The sequence below is a fragment of the Chaetodon trifascialis genome, chromosome 3 (genome assembly GCF_039877785.1).
Source record: "Chaetodon trifascialis isolate fChaTrf1 chromosome 3, fChaTrf1.hap1, whole genome shotgun sequence".
Lineage (NCBI taxonomy): Eukaryota > Metazoa > Chordata > Actinopteri > Chaetodontiformes > Chaetodontidae > Chaetodon > Chaetodon trifascialis.
In genome coordinates, this window is record NC_092058.1 from 27,283,042 (window position 1) to 27,302,445 (window position 19,404).

Sequence of the window (19,404 nt, forward strand, 5' to 3'; positions counted from 1 at the left end):
TAGTTATTACATTGTATTATTATTGTTATTGTTATTAGTTTTAGTTATTCCAGTAGTCATACTAATATTATCATATTATTATTATATAAAATTATTATTTCAGGGGGTGCCAACCGAACACAAATAATACCCAATCATTAGTAGTAGTATTATTACAATAAAAAAGCAAATAATTATTATTGTTATTGTTTTATTAGTAATTGAAGTAGTAATAGTAGTTGTAGTGGTAGTATTAACAAATACATAATTCATATAAATATTATCATCATCATCATCATAACTCATCATAATTAATATCATCATGACTCATACTTGTAGTAGTTATGGTAGTAGCAGTAGCAGTGGTTGTTGCGGTTGTACGACATTATTAGTATGGGTATTATTATAATACTGTTAGTACTGATGTAGTAGTAGTAGCCACACTAGCAGTTACAGTCATAGTAGTGGAAGTAGTTATAGTTGTATAAGTTAGTGTATGGAAGTATAAATATGCTGTTATTCACATAAGCAGCAGAAGAATTAGTATTACCATAAACAGAGGTAGCAGTGGCAATAAGGAACATTATAACTGTACAGTGTCTTATTGTTGAGAAACAATCTCATCTCAAGGTCCATTTAGCAGCTGATGTGGATTCATATGCTTTTCACATGATTTCCATCAGGAGAGCAGAGCAGCTGCTGAACGGACCCTGAGGTGTCAGCTGTAGTGTTATTGCTTTTACATTAGTTTAACATTTAATACAGTTAACATTGACAACAAATCTTTTCAATCAGCTTTCTAAACTGTTGTTGTGTTGTTTAATGATTTCACTTCAGCACAGCTCAGCTCACTTTGAAGTAATGTGTGTGTGTGTGTGTGTGTGTGTGTGTGTGTGTGTGTGTGTGTGTGTGTGTGTGTGTGTGTGTGTGTGTGTGTGTGTGTGTGTGGTGTTGCAGCATGACCTGACTGAAAAACCAATTGATCTGGACAGGTGCTGTGATCTGGCACATTTTCAGTTCCCCACCATCACATGAATCAATACATGATCATAGTCCTTGAATAACGGACACACACACACACACACACACACACACACACACACCTGAACATACTGTAGATAATAGCTTTATGAATACAATACAGGAGATCGATAACCGATCATTGTCCTTGAGCCTTGCAGACATGCTGCTGTTTTCAGTTCATCCCATCAGTCAGATATTTGCCACTGGGTAGGTGAGAGTGTGTGTGGGAGAAGCGAACCAATGACAAATGAGGGTAAATAACAGAGAGAGAGAGAGAGAGAGAGAGAGAGAGAGAGAGAGAGATGCAGTGTGCCAGCTCATGACCCAGAGAGATAAACAGAAAGTGAGAGTTGGCCAGGTAGGTAGGATGGGAGGGTGTGGCAACTCAGAGAGCATTTAGTGTGCAGCGCCGGCCGAGCCCGTGCTCTAATTGGCTGGTGAGACTTTGACAGACGCGCTGGTCCCTCCCCCCCTCCGGCTGCCTGCCTAAAGTCTATGTATGTATGTGTGTGTGTGTGAGGGAGCCGGCAGACTAAAGCGAGCCACAGAGGCAGGCTCTAACTCCAACCCAATGAGCTCGCAGCCCGCACACTCACATACACACTCACACTCTCCTCAGCGCTGGCTCTCGCTTCAACCCTGGGACACAGAAGAAGAAGAAGGAGAGGAGAGAGAGGCAGCGAGTGGCAGAGAGGGAGAGTGAGGGCGAGGGAGTAAGAGAGGAGAGAGGGAGAGAGGCAGAGGGAGACTGGCGGGGTGTGAGGGAGAACACCATGGCTTCAGATCCAGGGCTGGCTGCGATGCTGCTATGGACTATATCACTACAGGCTCTGGGCACCGCAGGAACTAACAGCAACGAAGGTAAGTGTGTGTGTGTGTGTGTGTGTGTGTGTGTGTGTGTGTGTGTGTGTGTGTGTGTGTGTGTGCTCATTTGAATAGACAGAGTTAAACACAGGGGGGATTAACTTCATACATGTGGAGCTCCAGGAAAACACACTGCCAATGAGCCAACGCGACCTGCACATCATACACACACACACTCACACACACACACACACACACACACACACACACACACACACACATACACACACACACACAGCAACAACAACAACAAATAACCCAGGGCATGACATCAAAGTTTGCTCTCTGCACAGCAACTCAAGGAAATCTGGGTGATGTGTGTGTGTGTGTGTGTGTGTGTGTGTGTGTGTGTGTGTGTGTGTGTGTGTGTAGGGATGCGTGTGTGTGAACTCCTTTTGACATTGCTCATGTTTACCCGGGTTGCGTGTCAGCTGCAGTAACAGCGCATGTGTCTGCTGTAGGGTTAGGCAGTGACGTGAAAGTGTGTGTGAGTGTGTGTGTCTACGCGGTTTCCATCCTATATGTGATCTGAGGTGAACATCTTGATGAATCTCGCTTGTGTATTTCCTTTGAGTTTCTTAAATGAAGTGTGTGTGTGTGTGCTTGTGTTCCTATGCGTGTGTGTGTGTGTGTGTGTGTGTGTGTGTGTGTGTGTGTGTGTGTGTGTGTGTGTGTGTGTGTGTGTGTGTGTGTGTGTGTGTGTGTGTGCATGTGTTCTTGTCACACTTTGCTCCCTTAAGCCCAGCCTGGGTTTGTTTACTTCCATCCTCCTGTCCTTCATCTTTCTACCACGAGACGGAAAACTGTTGTTGTCACTTGTTCAACTAATGCCACACACACCACCAAGTCCCCTGGTGCCTTTCTTTGTATGTGTGTGTGTGTCTGTGTGCGTGCGTGTGTGTGACAGGGTCCTTGACATAGGTCTGGTCTCAGGAGGCTGAGTGACAGCAGTGATTCCACTGTTAGGGCCTTCTTGGCCCAGACGGAAACATTCAGCTAACCACTGCAGGGAAAAAAGCAGCAGAAGAAGAAGAGGAAGAGATAGTGGAAAAAAAGAGAGGAAGATCAGTGCTTTGGTTCTGGTGGAATCACCTCAGCAGTGGAGAGGTGAGGGCAGCCGCTTATCCTGTATTAAGCTGTGTAAAGTCGAGATGGGAGAGTCGGGCCGCCTCAGATCAGACAGAGCAGGAAGCGAGGACCGCCATGCAGACAGACAGACGGTCCAGACAAGATGTCCTCATGTGAGTCGCCTCAGTGGCGAGCACATTTACAACCCCTCCATTAACGTCCTGTGTTATTTGCATGTCAGGTTTTATTTCCTTCTCCTCTCCGCTGCTCCTGTTTGGACTCTAATTTCACTTATTGACTTCCATGTCAAGTGTCCTCCTCGTTCCCGCTCTCATGTCTTTGCTATTCAAATTCATTCAACCTCCCCTGTGATGATCGCTGCCCTTTTCTGATTAACAATTCAGTGTAATCAGATAAATAAAGTGTGATAATATGTGCTTTATTTTTGCCTTGTCATCTACTTTCCGTTTAAGTTTAAGAATTTGGTTTAAGATCTGCTATCGCACTGCACACTAAACACAGCTTTTACCTGAACTGCCTGTATCCAGGTGTGAAAGTCAAAGAAGTGTCCCCAGGTTTTATGTCTATCACACTCTGCAGCTCAGAGTGTGTTGCCACCAATGTAAACTGCAGGATGGACTGCCGTGTTACTAATCAGTCGCTAAACTAAAAATGAAATGATTACAATAAAATAGTGTCTCCTGTACAAAATCTTTTCAATAATTATTCATAATTAATCATTTTAGATTTGTCCGTAGATTATATATATTTGAGTGCATTTAATCCAGACTGTGAGGCTCATTTAAAACCTAAATGATCCACTGTGTAGTATGCAAATACAATGAAGCTGGTTACATTTTCTTAAAATGTTTAGTGTGTTTGGTATTTTTTTAAGGTCTTTTTTGTTGTCTTTTTGCCGTCAATGACTAGTTGACAGTATATAGACAGGAAATGTGAGATGTGAGACAGAGGAATATGACAGACAACAAAGCTCCTCGGCTGGAATCAATCGCTCAGTCTGGTCATGTATCATGTGCTGATAAACTCTTTAGTAAAATGAAAAAAAATCAGTGTTTCAGTGTCGGTCATTTTCCCATAATGTATCAATTACACCATCATGTCACTAAAACTCCTCTGAAATTGCTCTTATTATCTTAAAAATAATGAGAAGTTATTTAATCCGAGCCTGAGCAGATTATATTCACTAATGGCTTTTTGTGGAACGCTTTGAATCGTCTGACCAGAGTTCAGATTGACAGCTGCTTGGAATAAACAACCACAGGCTCTAAACAAGGTGTTGGAAAGGTGTGAGCAAAGACTTGAAATGGTTTTCTGGGTTCCTCAAGCTCTTTTATTTGTATTGTCATGAGATGAAAACTGTGCAGCCTGAAAACCTCAGAAAATAGTTGGTCCCATTTAGTTATTTAACATTTCAATCAATGTGAGTGAATCAGCTGATTTCTATTCTGCCGGTCCATCCTAGAAAGATGTTTTCACTCTAAGAAAAAGGTCACCAGAGAGTTGTGAATATAACATTCCCCAAGATTAGATTTTGCTCTTATCCCGCACACTAATTAATCTAAATAAACACAAGAAAAACAAATCAATTTTTCAACATTCTGCAGAGAAAGTAACCACTGCTTTCATTCTCCTTTGGATGTGATTAGGGGCAAAATAGTAATTAAGCCCAAGCAAATAGTTGATGTCTAAACGAAATCTGATTGCGTTTAAAAATGATAGTGCTGAAAATTTAATTTCTCTTCTTCATGCTGGTTTGGTTGTGGTCCAACTCGAGGGCAATTACAAATATTACATGTACATGGAAGAGATAACCTTTGGAATGAATGAAGAGCTGGAAATGAAATCGGTGGAAAAACAGGAAGCTGCTCACACATCCATGCAGAGCTGCACCGCACCTGACAACACACACGCAGTTACAGCCACACGTAACACTCAAGAGCACTCACAAAGACGGACGACGCGACAGGGTTGTGTACGTATGTTTGACTTACGAGCAGGAGCTGAGGCCAGCCATTTTGTTTTTGTTCATTGTTTATGTTTGCAGTCATATTCAGCTCGTGTGGATACAAACAAAAAACCACGACCACTGCTCATGTATGTGAGCTTTCCATCCGCTCCACATCATAACTCAAGTGTCCTTCAAACCCTGTCATTTGTTTCTTTGTGCTGGAGTGTGGTGTGCGTGCGTGTGTGTGCGTGTGTGTGTGTGTATGGGGGGAGGAATGAGACAAAGGGAAAGCCAGTCTTAATATTTTGACATCAACTTGCTTATTTCTTCAATAGAACAGGTGAAATAAGGACTCTTGCAGTGAATCCATTGTGCACCCGAGACACAGTATTTTTCCAGAATCAGACCACTGCTTGTTCGTCCCAAGAAACAGGAAAAATAGACGCGGCTGGAACCGGAAACGGACCAGCAGGGTTCTGGTGGAGCACAACTTACATATATATATTTATTCATTTGCAGGGATGGAGTTTAGCCTGATAAGCTGATATAAAGCTTTACTTTCTACATCAAAGTTCATAGCAGGCGTCACAGTGAGGACGGTAACAGAGATAAATAGTGCAGATTATTTAATTGCAAAACTTTTTCACAAAGTATGAAGAGAAAACAGTGAGAAAGAGCGCTTTAAGAGGCTTACCACCACCATCTTGTGACAACCGTCATGGACCATGTATGAGTTCAGGTCTGTTTACACCTGTGTAACATGCATTTTTCAGGTCATCCAACACAGTTTTAGATGGCTTATTTACTTCTCGTATAATTTTATCACTCCAATGAGGAACATTCACTTCTTCAGTCTGTCTAAAACTTTCAGCAAATTCCAACCAAATGTGGAAAAACATGTTTCATGAAAATTTTGTGAAACTGCAGTATTGATAAAACTGCAATCTCACTGGCAAAATTTTAAACACGTCGACTTCCTCTTTCCCCATTTTTACCCGTTACTCTCTGCTGTAAAATATTGAAAAAAAGGCTAAAATATATGAAAATAAATGCAAAAAATATATAAGTATGATATATAAAGTTCCTGTGGGAGGGTGTGACGATTTATGGCAATCACAAATGTATTTCAGCCTCCTGTTTATGTAACTACATAACTACATTTATGGAGTCAGTTAAGTCTAAGTTAATGTTTAGTATTATCACTGGTATTGTGCAGGTTGAATGTGTTCAAAATTAAATTATTAAGACTTTATTAAATATGTATCGTATGAATGAAAACAGTGGATAGATAAAAATATAACCACGGAATTATGAAATAATCCAGTACACTTTTATGTTCCAGTTCTCTTATGATGAAACATTATGAAATGTTATCTCAGGACTTTTTTTTTTTTTTTTTTCATTCCAGCTTTTATCAAAACTTCTTTTCCTCCCAAAGTCCAAACGCCATTTCTCCTGATGACCATTTTACTTCATAATACCACTTTCCATCAACATCAACACAAAAAGGGCAGAGCCAGCTAATTCAGACCCAAGCAGCATTGGGATTAAATATATTTCACAGTAAAAATTAATTGATTATTTCACATTTTCATGGTTATATATACAAATTGTATGATTTCAGCACATTCAAAAATTCTGTAATGGATTCCGTATTTATTCAAGACTGGCTGTCCAGGCGACCACTTTTAATAATTACAAATCACATATCAACATATTGTTATTACTTATTTGCATGATTCTTTATATCATAATGTGTTATATATTTATCAGATTTGTGGACAGTTTGGGTCTCTGTAGGTGGCAGTATTTTCTTGCACTACACATACATAAGTTTTTGTTTCAGACACTTTTCCTGGCTGACAGCAAAGACCCAAAACTTTTGTGTGAAGTCTGAGGAGGCTATAAACTCTACACATCACCACAGCAGTAAGAGTCCTTCCAACAAGAGCTATCTGGATGTTTTCAAGGAAGCAACTCTGAGGGGAAACAGTGAGTCTGTTATTTTGAGGGTTGAAAATGGTCAGATTAAATTTATTGACTCAAAAATACTGTTTGTCAGTATTTGAATCAGTGCAGGCCGAATACACACAGGGAGCAAGAAATGAAGACCAAACCTTGCTGCATCCATGGCTCCCACGTTTGTTGTGAATGCATGTGTACTGAATCATTTGGCTGTATGGAGGTGGTGGTTTCCCTGAGCAGCCCTCCTGTCTGTGGGCACCGTCCCTTATTCAACTCCTGCACGCTGTTTCACACCGTCGCATTCCCAGCGAGGATAGACAGCGTTCCTCCAGGTTGTTGTCAGTACTAAGGAACATGAAAGACCCATGCAGTGAGCAGGACTCGCTGCTAATGAGCAAACTGTAGGTGGATGATTATTACCACATACCTCTGCTGCAGGAGGACCAACGGGGAAAGAGACACAGAGGCATGGAACAATGAATAGCAACAGAGATTTTTCCTTGTTTTAATTACTTTCGGATTTGAACATGTGATTTAGAGGCAACAAAATTGCGGGGAACACAGGAAATGAACAGAGAAAAGAGCCACACTGCTGCGAGCTGCAGCCTTTCTTTGTGCAATAAAAGGCAAAGACCAAATTTTTCTCATTAAAAAAAACAAACAAACAAAAAAAACGAGGCTTTTGATTTTGATCAGTGCTGCAGTTGGCTCAGGCGCTGCTGTTTGTTTTGATCTCTTCTCAGTCAGCCAGAATACCTTCCACATGTTTAGTAACATCATACGAGAAAAATGCATAAGAACTTGTCATAATTAATAGCTCAGAAGAGAGACTCTTCTCTAACAGAAAAAAACATTTTGACTATATTGCTGAAGTGTGTAGTCCTTACTGTACTGCTCAAAGACACTTCAGCAGGCTCGCTGACAGGGAAAGATGTTTTCCTTTACGGTGTCTCGTAGTTCTGCTCCGAACGCCTTTTATTGACTGGGAGCCGCCTGTTTCCACCTCCTCACCGTACAGAGTGGCCAAAGTATATCCTCAAGTCTCATACATTGAAATAGATCAGCAGCCTCATCATCTGTCGCCATGTTTCTTTCACATGCACACTTGCTTCTTTTGTTTGTTTTGCTAAATCACTGAGCTGTCAGTTCCTGGTCAATATTAGATGGAAGAACATTAGGAGAAAGGAGGGAGCAGGTAGGAAAAGTCTGTAAGGGGGTGCGTTCTGTCCTGGCAGAGCTCTGTATGAATTACTTATGATTTCACCTTGAAACTATGAAATCACTGTTAAAATGCGAGGCTTATTAATTGCGCTTTGCCAACAAATAACTGCAGTTTACTGTAGTACGTAATAAAAGCTAATTCACTCCTCACCTGTCATGTCGGTAATTACTGAAGTTGTATTTTTCCTTGGCTCTTGACCCATTCTCAGTTTCAGCTCAATAGTAACAGTTTCCAGTATCATCCTGAGGGGGGAAAGCCTGCATGTGCAGCATTGTGGGAACACATTAAATAACCAGAGAGGGCGTGAACCTTTCCCTCCCTCTGTCTGCTGGTTTGTCTTAACAGAGGTTGCTGTCGGCTGGCTGGCTGCTCCCCCTTTTCTCCCCAAGGCACCAGTCTTTATTGAGACATCAGCCTTGTTAGCCAGCTGTCGACAGGAATATAGGAGCTACCAGATCAATACAGTTGGGTCTGCCAGTCCTCCTGAGCTGCGGCCAGAAGCAGACCAGGCCTAAGAAAGCAGGGGCCTCTCTTGAGCCCTTTCTACCCATTAGTAGGACCTGATGCTGGGCTGGCCAGAGTTCAGCAGCCCTTGGGCCCACTCTGCTATGTTCTCTGATTGGAGCTGTATCATTGGGTAATTTATGTTTCTCCGCTCTGTTAGGATGTGGGGCAGAAGATCCCTCACTAGGATGGCTGAGGATAAAGCAAAAGAGTGAGGAACAGGTTGTACACGATGCTTGACAGCTCTGTAATGGGCTGGTGTTGTGGTTGTGTTAGCACATCCCTCCTGGAGAGAGATCTCTATGATGTTCCCTTCATGGGGACTGATGAATGACGGAGGTCTGGCTTTGCAGCAACAGTCCCCTCTCCTCTGTTACAGACAGACAGAGGAACACAGCAAGTCTTAGAAGCAAAAGAGAGGCTGTGTGATAGAGGGATACATGGGCAAAGAGAGAGAGGAAGAGAGAAAGATGGAGAGTGCGAGAAAGTCACGGGGTGACAACAAAGTGAGATGAAGAGGGGGGAAAAAGGAGGAGGCTGCTGTCTTAAATGCGTCTCTTCAACTTCCATCGGCGGGTGTCTTTATCAACAGCAGCGGAGAGCGTCTAGCTGATAATTTGCCGCTCTCAATTCCCTTCTATCCATTAAAGGATTTAAATGTTCATTAAGTTTAATAGAAGCCCAGTGAAGGTCTAATATGCTCTGATAAATGCTGGCAAACCTGCCAACCTGTTCCAATAGCTGCGGGAACAAAGAACCATCCAACTAATAAGGTCAAACTCAGAGTTTGTGCTCAGCTCACTTTGCGAAGAATGTTTCCTCTGAGTCACAGCGGCTCAAACAGCAACGAGCTGAGAGCATAGTGTGTGAATTCATCAACAAGTCCCCCAAAATAAAGCACTGCTTTCCACAGCTTCTCCTATTAGCATTTTCTGAACTGACTGCCTTTTTGGCATCGTTCATAAGTTCATTAGAGCCTTCTTTTTCTGATCTGCCACCTCCATCGTGAACCTTTGGTTGGGCTGAGATCAGGGGTGTCAAACTCATTTTCACCCCGGCCACATTAGCACTGTGGTTGCCCTCAAAGGGCCGGTTGTAATGGTAAGACTGTATGTATGTAACTACTCCTGAACATATTGTTAGATAAATGTCTCTTCATTTGCTTATTATTTGTTACAAGTATACAAATACTGTACATGCATTTACATAAATGTAAAAATATGTGTAAGCACATAGCTCTGTTATTATAACATAAATCCCTTTAAATTAAGAACAAGTTATACATTCATTTTAACTTTTCAGGCCATGCACCTGAAAGAAGTTCGCTGTTTTCATGACCATGGTCATTATATCATCCAGGTCCAGAAGCTTTCCACACAGAGCTACTTGGTGGATAATGCAATAAGTTATCGGAGGTGTGTGTTCACCAACTTTTCCCAGGCTAAATTAGTTTTACTTAATCAAAAATGTCCCTCTCCGTTGTCGATCTATGCATGGCAGCTACATCCAAGAGCTCCTCACTAACAGTGAAGTCTGCGTTCATGCCTGTTATAAAAATGGATAGATGTGCTGTGTCTGTGTTGTCTGTGCTCTCATCAACAGCTAATGAATAAACCAGGTAACTGCGAGTCTCTTCGGCCAGCTGTGTTATCAGATTGCCTCCAGGTCCCTAACTTGGTCTGCAATGGTGTTTCTTGACAAACTGACTGTCACGGGGATGCCTGGTGCCCTATAGTAATATCACCAAACTGACTGTCATGTCTCACCATTGGCGTTGTTTAGCATTCCCGCCGGCATTGAGGACATAACATGTAACCTTCATCTTAACACTGACATTTTGAACAGTCTGTATCTGGTCGGGCACACCTGCTGACATACCTTTAGCATGCACTGCTTCAAAAATGCTCCCTCTGAAAAACACTTGGAAGCTCAGGTAATTTTTGGCTGTCGCTCTTGTAAAGAAATTCTGCTGCAGTCTGCCTTTTAATTCTTGGACAATCTGATGTTTTTCTTGGAGGCTAAATTTATTTATTTATTTAAGCATACTTGACTCCATGTTAGGTGTCAAACCACCAATGTAAACTGTATTCCTTCATCACCTACACTGCCTTGTAACACAGAAGACATATCGTTTTTTTCTCCTTAAAGCACAAACATGTTCTCACTTTCCCATCTTTCATTAAATTATCTTCCCTCTGCATCAACTTTTCTCTTCTTGGACAAACATTTGGGATTGTTTGTCAATCTTTTTCAACTCCATCCCTTATTAGAAAACTGTTTTAGTTAAACATCGAGATGGAAACACTGCTCTCTAGTGGCAGGGGAGATGTAGTTAATGGTCACTGTATGCTGAAAGCAAAGACTTTTATTTCATGACAATCATTATGCCTTTAACACTCTCACAGTCCAAATAAAATGACCTGGTGGGTCGAGGCTTTGGCAAATAGTATTCATGGTTAAATGAAACCTTCACCATTGACAGGTTGCTCATGCTAGCATCCTATCCCAAACTAAAAACTGGTCTGAGTTCATTCCCACAGACCCCTGGAGGTGACATGGGTGAATTTTTTTTTTAATTGTGTGGCCACCACTTAGTAAGGCGAGGGAACGAGATAATTAAGGTGGAACGAGTTACAGAATCTGATGTTGACAACACTGGACCAGACTAACTTCGTAGGGCTATCTAAGTATGGATAAATTTGATTTGATTTGATTTTAATCTTGGGATGAATTCTAATGATTTCTTGCAATCTCTTGTGGTTCAGTACGAAGCTCGTCCAGTGTTTCTGCAGCTCGTTCCCTCTCCTTAATTATCTTGTTCCCTCACCTTAATTATCTTGTTCCCTCGCCTTAGTAACTCATTCCCTCGCCTTACTAAGTCGTGGCCACGCGATAAAAAAAATTCACCCATGTCACCTCCAGGGCTCCGTACATTCCACCACTCTCACTGTGTCAAAATGATTTACTTTCTTGGTCCAAGAAACTTCTTACTAAGAGGGAAAGGGTTAGGTTCTGCTTCTCAGAAGGTCCTTGTCAAGTAAACTTCATCTGCTGTTTTAGGCATTTGAAGAAGCAAAGCATTTCTCTGGTGAGCGCAGGCTTGTATTCAGATGGTGCGCCAGCGGACAGATTCCCCCTCTGATTGTGGCAGGTAAGCCGGATGCTCATGATGTAGTGAGCCCCAAACCGACTGTGATGCAGGCTGATGGATCTCTCCTGGTGCCTGTTTCCATAAGGAAATAATGTGTTTTACACTCAGTAATCTGTCCATATATCACAGGCCTGATGTAATTAATATGTGGCAGGGGGGGGGCAGATAACTCATTTCTCATCTGATGAAAATTCAGACGCACATGTGCACACATTCCAAACAGACGCACGCAGACACACATGCATGTATTCATGTGCATGCTCACACACACACACACACACACACACACACACACACACACACACACACACACACACACACACACACACACACACTCTCAGGCAAACACTCCATCTAACCGAGTTATCTCTTTGGGGATGATATTAATGCCTGGTATAAGTATTAGTCTAAAAGGAGCAGAAGCGTTTATAATGTCTAACTTATAGTCACAGATAGAGGGGGAAGCGAAAGGGAAGAAAAAAGAATAAATCACATGATGGGTTTTTTGGCAAAAGGTTTGTAAAAGTCTCTTTCAATGTCTTGCATCAGTGCCTAGCCTGTGAGTTACCTCCTGCTGAAGTAACCGCAGCATTTAATGTTAAAAAAAAAGGTAGAGTAAGAAACACCCACCCGTTGTTGGAGAAGTATCGGACTGTTTGTGCAGTAAATGAAGCCTAAAAGAACCTTTGCCAGTCCTGACCTCCCGAGTTTGACAGCGCACCATTTTACAGCAAATTCATCATTACCCTCAGACACATCCAGAGCACAGGCCAAGACCTGGAGAGTACTTCTAGATCCTTTAGTGATATAATGTCTTACAGTTCAAATAACTCACAAAGGTTAGAAGTTGGTTGATGAAGAGGGAGAAGCTGTAATTCTGCATTTACAGCACTCTCTCACACTGCCAAGCCACTATGCCACCTGTGAGCAATTTATTTTATCTGTTACTACTTTCTCCTCTCTTTTAGAGCCACTACATGTGTGTTTTATCACTGTGAATGGATACAACGACTAATCACGGCAGTCATGCATATGCAAGGTCCTGTAAAATACGCAGAGGGAACCTGAACTCAAACGATATGATGGGTGATTCTGGAAAGTTGCCAGAAAATTACATGCAACTGAGAAAAGCCAATAATATGAATTAGATAATTGTCATCCAATCATACAATAGTCAGGACCAAAAAGAGGAAGACTAAAATCTTCCAGACAAGATGAAGATCTTACAGACAACCCTTCCACTGATGTTTAATTGAGCAATTCAGTTGCAGCTAACCCACAAACGGAGTCAAAGCAGGGAGTCCAAACACTCGTTTATTCTCCTCTCTGTTCTCTGCCGTCTTCTGCCTTCTGTTCATACCCGGCCATTTTAAATGCATGGAGCTAAATTCATTCATCTACTCACACTCAAAGTGGATTAACAACAAAGCTTGTGTACAGTATCCCTGCGAGGTTTGGAGGAAAAGCTCGGGTTAGCTCTGCAACTTTCCACACTCCGACACGTTGTTCTGTGGGGAAAACAAACACATTAATACAGCAGCATGTCATCACATGGTGTGTTTGATTTTGAGTCATGTACCTCAGTGTGTGTTGCTAGTGTTTCTATCCTCAGACTGCTTTATTTTTGTCGTTGCTGGTAGTCTCTGCATGGTGTTGCGGTGTCACTGCATGGACAGCTGGTGGCTGCATGACGGCGCTCATTCAGGCGGACAGCATCAGGACTTCACCCTGACTGGGCTGCGCACACACACACACACACACACACACACACACACACACACACACACACACACACACACACACACACACACACACACACAGAACATGTAAGAGAAAAAGTCTAACGTGCATGTGAACACTTAAGAATACATCAAGACTTTTGCTGAGGAGAGAACACTCATTAATCACATCTCTTATTCCCAGGGGGATTACTGACTGCTTAATGATAACGTTTTGTTTTAGCTCATGGAGAGTTGGCGTAGATGTAAGTAACAAAGGTTACTTGTGCTCATAGCAGAGGAAGCTTGTGGGTGATGGAAGGTTGAGCTCTGCTGGAAATCATTGCACTGTGGATGAACATGCAGATGCTTGTGAAGTCGCTCCAAAACTAGAAAACTCACAGATGCCTCCGTCAAGGGTGGATGAGCTCCTAAATTTGTAATCTCAGTCAAATAATATAATATAATATAATATAATATAATATAATATAATATAATATAATATAATATAATATAAGGGCTGCACGGTGGCGCAGCAGGTAGTGCGCGTGCCTCACAGCACGAAGGTTGCCGGTTCGATCCCCGGGTCAGGCGGGGCCTTTCTGTGTGAAGTTTGCATGTTCTTCCCGTGCATGCGTGGGTTCTCTCCGGGTACTCCGGCTTCCTCACACAGACCAAAAACATGCTCATTAGGTTAATTGATGACTCTAAATTGTCCGTAGGTGTGAGTGTGAGTGTGAATGGTTGTTTGTCCTTGCATGTGGCCCTGCAATCGGCTGGCGACCGGTTCAGGGTGTACCCCGCCTCTCGCCCATTGTAGCTGGGATAGGCTCCAGCCCCCCTGCAACCCCGAAAGGGATAGGCGGTATAGAAAACGGATGGATGGATAAAATAATATAAGTAAATCAAGTAATATAAATCTGACTACATCATGATTCACATGAATTTACACATAGTGATAGACAATTGTTTCTTTTAGCCACGTAAATAAATAGTATATCTGGCAGTTAATTAACAATTGAGCAATTAAATAAAATGCAGTTTTTCCATTTCATTTCTTTTTGCAGCTTTTTCGGATATCCTGCTCACTCACACTTAGACAAATGGGTCAGAAGACATAACAGAGGTGAAAAATGCACTTGCATCAGTTCATTGGTTTAAATGCTAAATGGGCTGTTGTTGTGTAGGGCTTTTCTACTCAACTACTGAAAGCGCTTTTTACACAAGCCTGCATTTATACAGTGGTGGTTTGGTCACCTGCTCATTACAAAATTAACACACTCACACACTGATGCACAGCATTGTAAGCAATTTGGGGTTCAGTACTTTGCCCAAGGACACTTTGACATGTAGACTGCGAGGCCAGGGATGGAACCGCTCTACCTCCTGATCCACGGCCGCCCCATGTTTAGTGAATGATGAGTTATGCTTGGTTTTTTTGTTGTTTGTTTTTTTTTAATGTATAAATTAAAAGCTGTATATTAATAGCTCATAACAAACTTTTATTTCTAATAATTAGCTTTCTCTTTTGGATCTACCATCTCTCAGTAATTCCCAGCTCCCTCACCCTGCCTTGACTCAATGACCCATTCATTCCAAATGAAATACTAAATGCTTAAAAATAAATACTTTCTAAGTACTTTCATAATTTCAAAAAAGCCAAGTCATTTCCTTAAACAGCAGGGCACTGTAGTTTTTAGCAAATGTTACTCGAGCAGGACAGAACTGTGTATTTGTTGGGGACTACTTTCTAAAACGGATTAATGCACATTTGGTACTCCAGAGAGTATTTATGGATTACAGATTTACTGAGACACAGCAACTCTAATAGGGGTCAGATGTTTGTGTCTTATAACACACACATTAGGCCAACCTGCCCTGAAGAATCTCTATTGATCTCTCAAACTCTTGATTTTTTTTGTTTGAGCTCATGCTAGCAAGCTAGTTTCAACAGTATTAGCAGTACTGCATCAGAAGACTAGATGGATGCTGACTAATTTCATCACCTAAGGAAGACCTACTGCAGTGTGAAATCAGTATCATGTCGTTCTGGGCTTGACAGGAAAGAAAGACTGTGCCAAGTCAATGTAATTATGGCGCAAATAGTCCATAATAGCGTCTGTAAATCACATAATTGTATTTAGTTTGTTTTTTTTCTTGCAGTCTGATATATAATTGTTTCTTGGCCAAGCAGTGGTCCATGCCCGAAGGTTAAAGACAGCTGCTTTAATGGACATAACTAATGTACCACATGTATAATGTGTTGCTTGAGATTCTTCATTAATGGAGTCACAACCGTGTATGGTCCAATATGTGGCTCATCTTATTGTGTTATCTAGTTAGGGATATTGTAGACCCCTCTCTCTTGAATGCACACTACAGAGCATAAATAGTGACGTAACCATGAAGCACTGACTGACAGTAATTATCACCATTCATCATTAAGCATAAGACATGATGAAAATGATGAAAGGGCATCAGTGTGAAATAGAGACATACATGCTGCACGAGGACTGTAACAAGCTGACAGCAAGGGGGCCTAAGGCTGGAACATCCAGAGAGTGGGAAAATAAAAAAGAATACAAATAATTTTATTTATTAAAGAGGAAGGCAGAGCCAGAGCTGGGATTGTATTGAAACATCACAAAGATCACTGGGCTGCAAGTGGAGTCTGCATTGATAAAATATCAGTGTCGTCTTGACTCAAAAATTCTCTCTGTTCTATTTCGCTCCCTTTCAGTTGAGCGCAGCTAACCTCTGCATGAACTCTCTCCGCCATAAATCAATAAGTTGAGGCATACTTTGTTAGCTTTTGCACCGGCAGGCCACAGTAAAAGTCAGGAGCTCTGTTCTGTTCAGCAGGTGCTGCAGACAATGTCATCCCAGATCTCTGTGGACGCTATCGGCTCCAAACGTCACACTCACACATGCTTTCAGACTCTTCCGTTTCTCCTCTTCTTGTTTCCATCTCCCTTCTTCTTTCTCACTCCTCTTCTCATTCTTTCCTCACCTCTCCTCTTTACCTGCTCTATAAATAGCTGGCGATGCCCATCCTCCACTACGTCTATACCTCTCTGGATCTTTTCCCCGGGGAAGCCAGGCAGGCCTGGGCAGCAGTATAGGCTGCTATTCACTCCTCTCCCGTGGGAAAGGATGAGCCTTGCTGGCCCTGAGCATCCTCCACCCTCCATCATGCAGCAAACACGATGCCTTGCAGGGATGTTCAATGCAGGGTCCCATGCTTCAGCCTGGGAGCAACTGCTAAAATAAGATATGAGGGACTGTGGCGGGTGTGCTGGCCAGTGTAAACTGAATCATTTCGACACCACGCCAGCAGAGGAGCAGACTCTCCACTGCCCACTCTTTCTGACCTAATCTTGTAATTTGGGAAAGGGCTAAAATGGGCTGTGTTTACAGGATATTCTGCTGGGAATTTTTCTGTTGTTCTTTTCTTTTTTCTTTTCTTTTTTTTTTTGTAGAAAAGCGCTGTCTCTCGTGCATTTTGTGCTGATATTATGGAAAAAGTTGCGTGGTGCACACTTCCAGGCTTCATTTCCATAACAATTTTGGATGCTCTGGCAGTGATGATGACATGTGCTGTTGCATCTCCAGTGTAAAAATACTTGTAAGTTACAGAAACAGCAGATCCATGTCAGATAGATGCATGTTGCAATGTAAGTATCATTTCTGGATCTCTGTGTTTTGTGCAACCTTTTATCCCCTTTCAGTCAGTGAGACCATGCACAAGTGCAACAAACATGTTCACCAAAATCGCAAATAAGTATCTACATTTCATGTTTTCTAATTAGATCATTAGTAAAATATGCCCAAGGAAAATATGGCATAAAATTCTTCCCATTTTAGTTTGATATTAATAGATCAGTAAACTCAAACATATTAGGATTCTGTGCTGTGCTTGTTGTGTCCTAAAGCATTGATCTGGCAAAATCATCAAATTAAAAATGCATGAGTCAGGTAACGATTTCATCAAAAAAGTTTCAACCATGTGACAGAGTCTTATTACTGTGGGATAATGCCAGAAACAGTTTAGTACACCTAACAAATCAAGTCTTCAATCTCCATTCCCTGTCTGCTGGAGTCCCGAGGGGCCCCTGCTGTGTTGAATGGTGTCCATTTGCAGCCCTTATATTTTCACATGTATTAAATGTAAAACTTGATTTGTAGGGTATGCATTTGTTTGGATTTTTTCTAGAATTACTCTAAAGCAACTGGAGACTGCACCAGATATCACTTTTTGACAAAATTCGACTCATGCATTATTGAATTGCTCATTTTCAGACATTTCCAGGTCAATCACAGTGACGTGTCTCATTACTAAATGTGTCTGTTATCTGTTTGTGTATAAGAACGTTGTCACCTTCTGTCTGTCACCTTTCCATCTGCTGTTCAAAAGCGTTCAGTCATGTACTCAACATGGCAGCACGATGTAGATATATTTACCATGTGTGGTGGGAGTGCTTATCAAAATCAGCGATGGAAGGAGTACTCAGATCTGACAAGTAAAAGTACCGCTGCAGCAATATGACATTCTCCATAACAAGTGCAGTTAAACAAGATAAGATAAGATAAGATAAGATAAGATAAGATAAGATAAGATAAGATAAGATAAGATAAGATAAGGCTTTATTGATCCTACATTAGGGAAAGTCAGTCCTGCTTAAGATAAGTTACAGAAGCATTAGAAGTAAAAGCACTGGTTCTGCAGAAGAATGTCCTGATATGTATGAATATAACATTATTAGATTGGTAATACTGATGCACTGATATATTGTAGTGATTGTAGGTTCTCAATGGATGGGCTGAGCTCCTCCTAAGGGTCACAAGATAAATGTGAGGGGTGTTGAGATGATTATGGATTTTTTCTCTGAGAAATATTGCATCATTTTACCTTTATTAGCCCTGTTATTTAAGTTAAAAAGTTATTTAAGTAATTAAAATAAAACCATTTTACCATTAAAATTCAGTCAAATCAAAATGAAGTCACACCTTTGTGTGCGTGCGTGCATGCATGTGTGTGCGTGCATGTGTGTGCGTGCATGCATGCGTGTTTTTGACTCCGTTAAGTACTTGAAACCATCCATCCATCCATTATCTATACCGCCTATCCCTTTCGGGGTTGCGGGGGGCTGGAGCCTATCCCAGCTACAATGGGCGAGAGGCGGGGTACACCCTGAACCGGTCGCCAGCCGATTGCAGGGCCACATGTAAGGACAAACAACCATTCACACTCACACTCACACCTACGGACAATTTAGAGTCATCAATTAACCTAATGAGCATGTTTTTGGTCTGTGGGAGGAAGCCGGAGTACCCGGAGAGAACCCACACATGCACGGGAAGAACATGCAAACTTCACACAGAAAGGCCCCGCCTGACCCGGGGATCGAACCGGCAACCTTCTTGCTGTGAGGCACGCGCACTACCTGCTGCACCACCGTGCAGCCCGTACTTGAAACCTCTAAATCTAAATCTCATTCCTTGCACTCGGCATTCAAACAGTGGTGAGTTCAGATGAAGATGAAAAGTTGAAAACTGTGCTTCTTTTAAGGGACGTCTGCATCAGAGTGTCATAATAAGTCTCCTCACAGTCTTCTCTCTCCATCCGTCTGTACTGCTTTCTCTGCACCAAGGACAAAATGCTTACACCACAATGGAGACGCAGGGAGAAAAGAAGAGCCTCTGGGGAGACAAACTTCAGGGAGAGTTTGGAGAAAGATGAGACGAGGAGGAGGAGGAGGGAAGAAGGTTAGTGTAGGTGTAGAGGTAACGAGATGAAGTTTTAATGATCCCTGTGGGGAAAATGGGCCACTGCTGCAACAAATACTAAGAGGATACTTCAAGTAAAAAAGAAAGAAAGAGTGTCGACAGCAACAGTGAAGATGAAAAGAGGTTACCATAGAGATGCAACACAACAAACCAA

General features: G+C 41.9%; 1 protein-coding gene across 2 annotated transcripts in view; it reads left to right on the forward strand.

The window, feature by feature from the left end:
* The first annotated feature begins 1,519 nt into the window (after positions 1 to 1,519).
* Positions 1,520 to 19,404, forward strand: part of epha8 (eph receptor A8) — a 110,824-nt gene continuing 92,939 nt past the window's right edge. For both annotated transcript variants that reach the window (XM_070958424.1, XM_070958425.1), the window contains exon 1: positions 1,520 to 1,863. In XM_070958424.1, the coding sequence (XP_070814525.1) occupies positions 1,776 to 1,863 (88 nt within the window). In that variant the 5' untranslated portion in view covers positions 1,520 to 1,775. The remainder of the gene's footprint in view (positions 1,864 to 19,404) is intronic.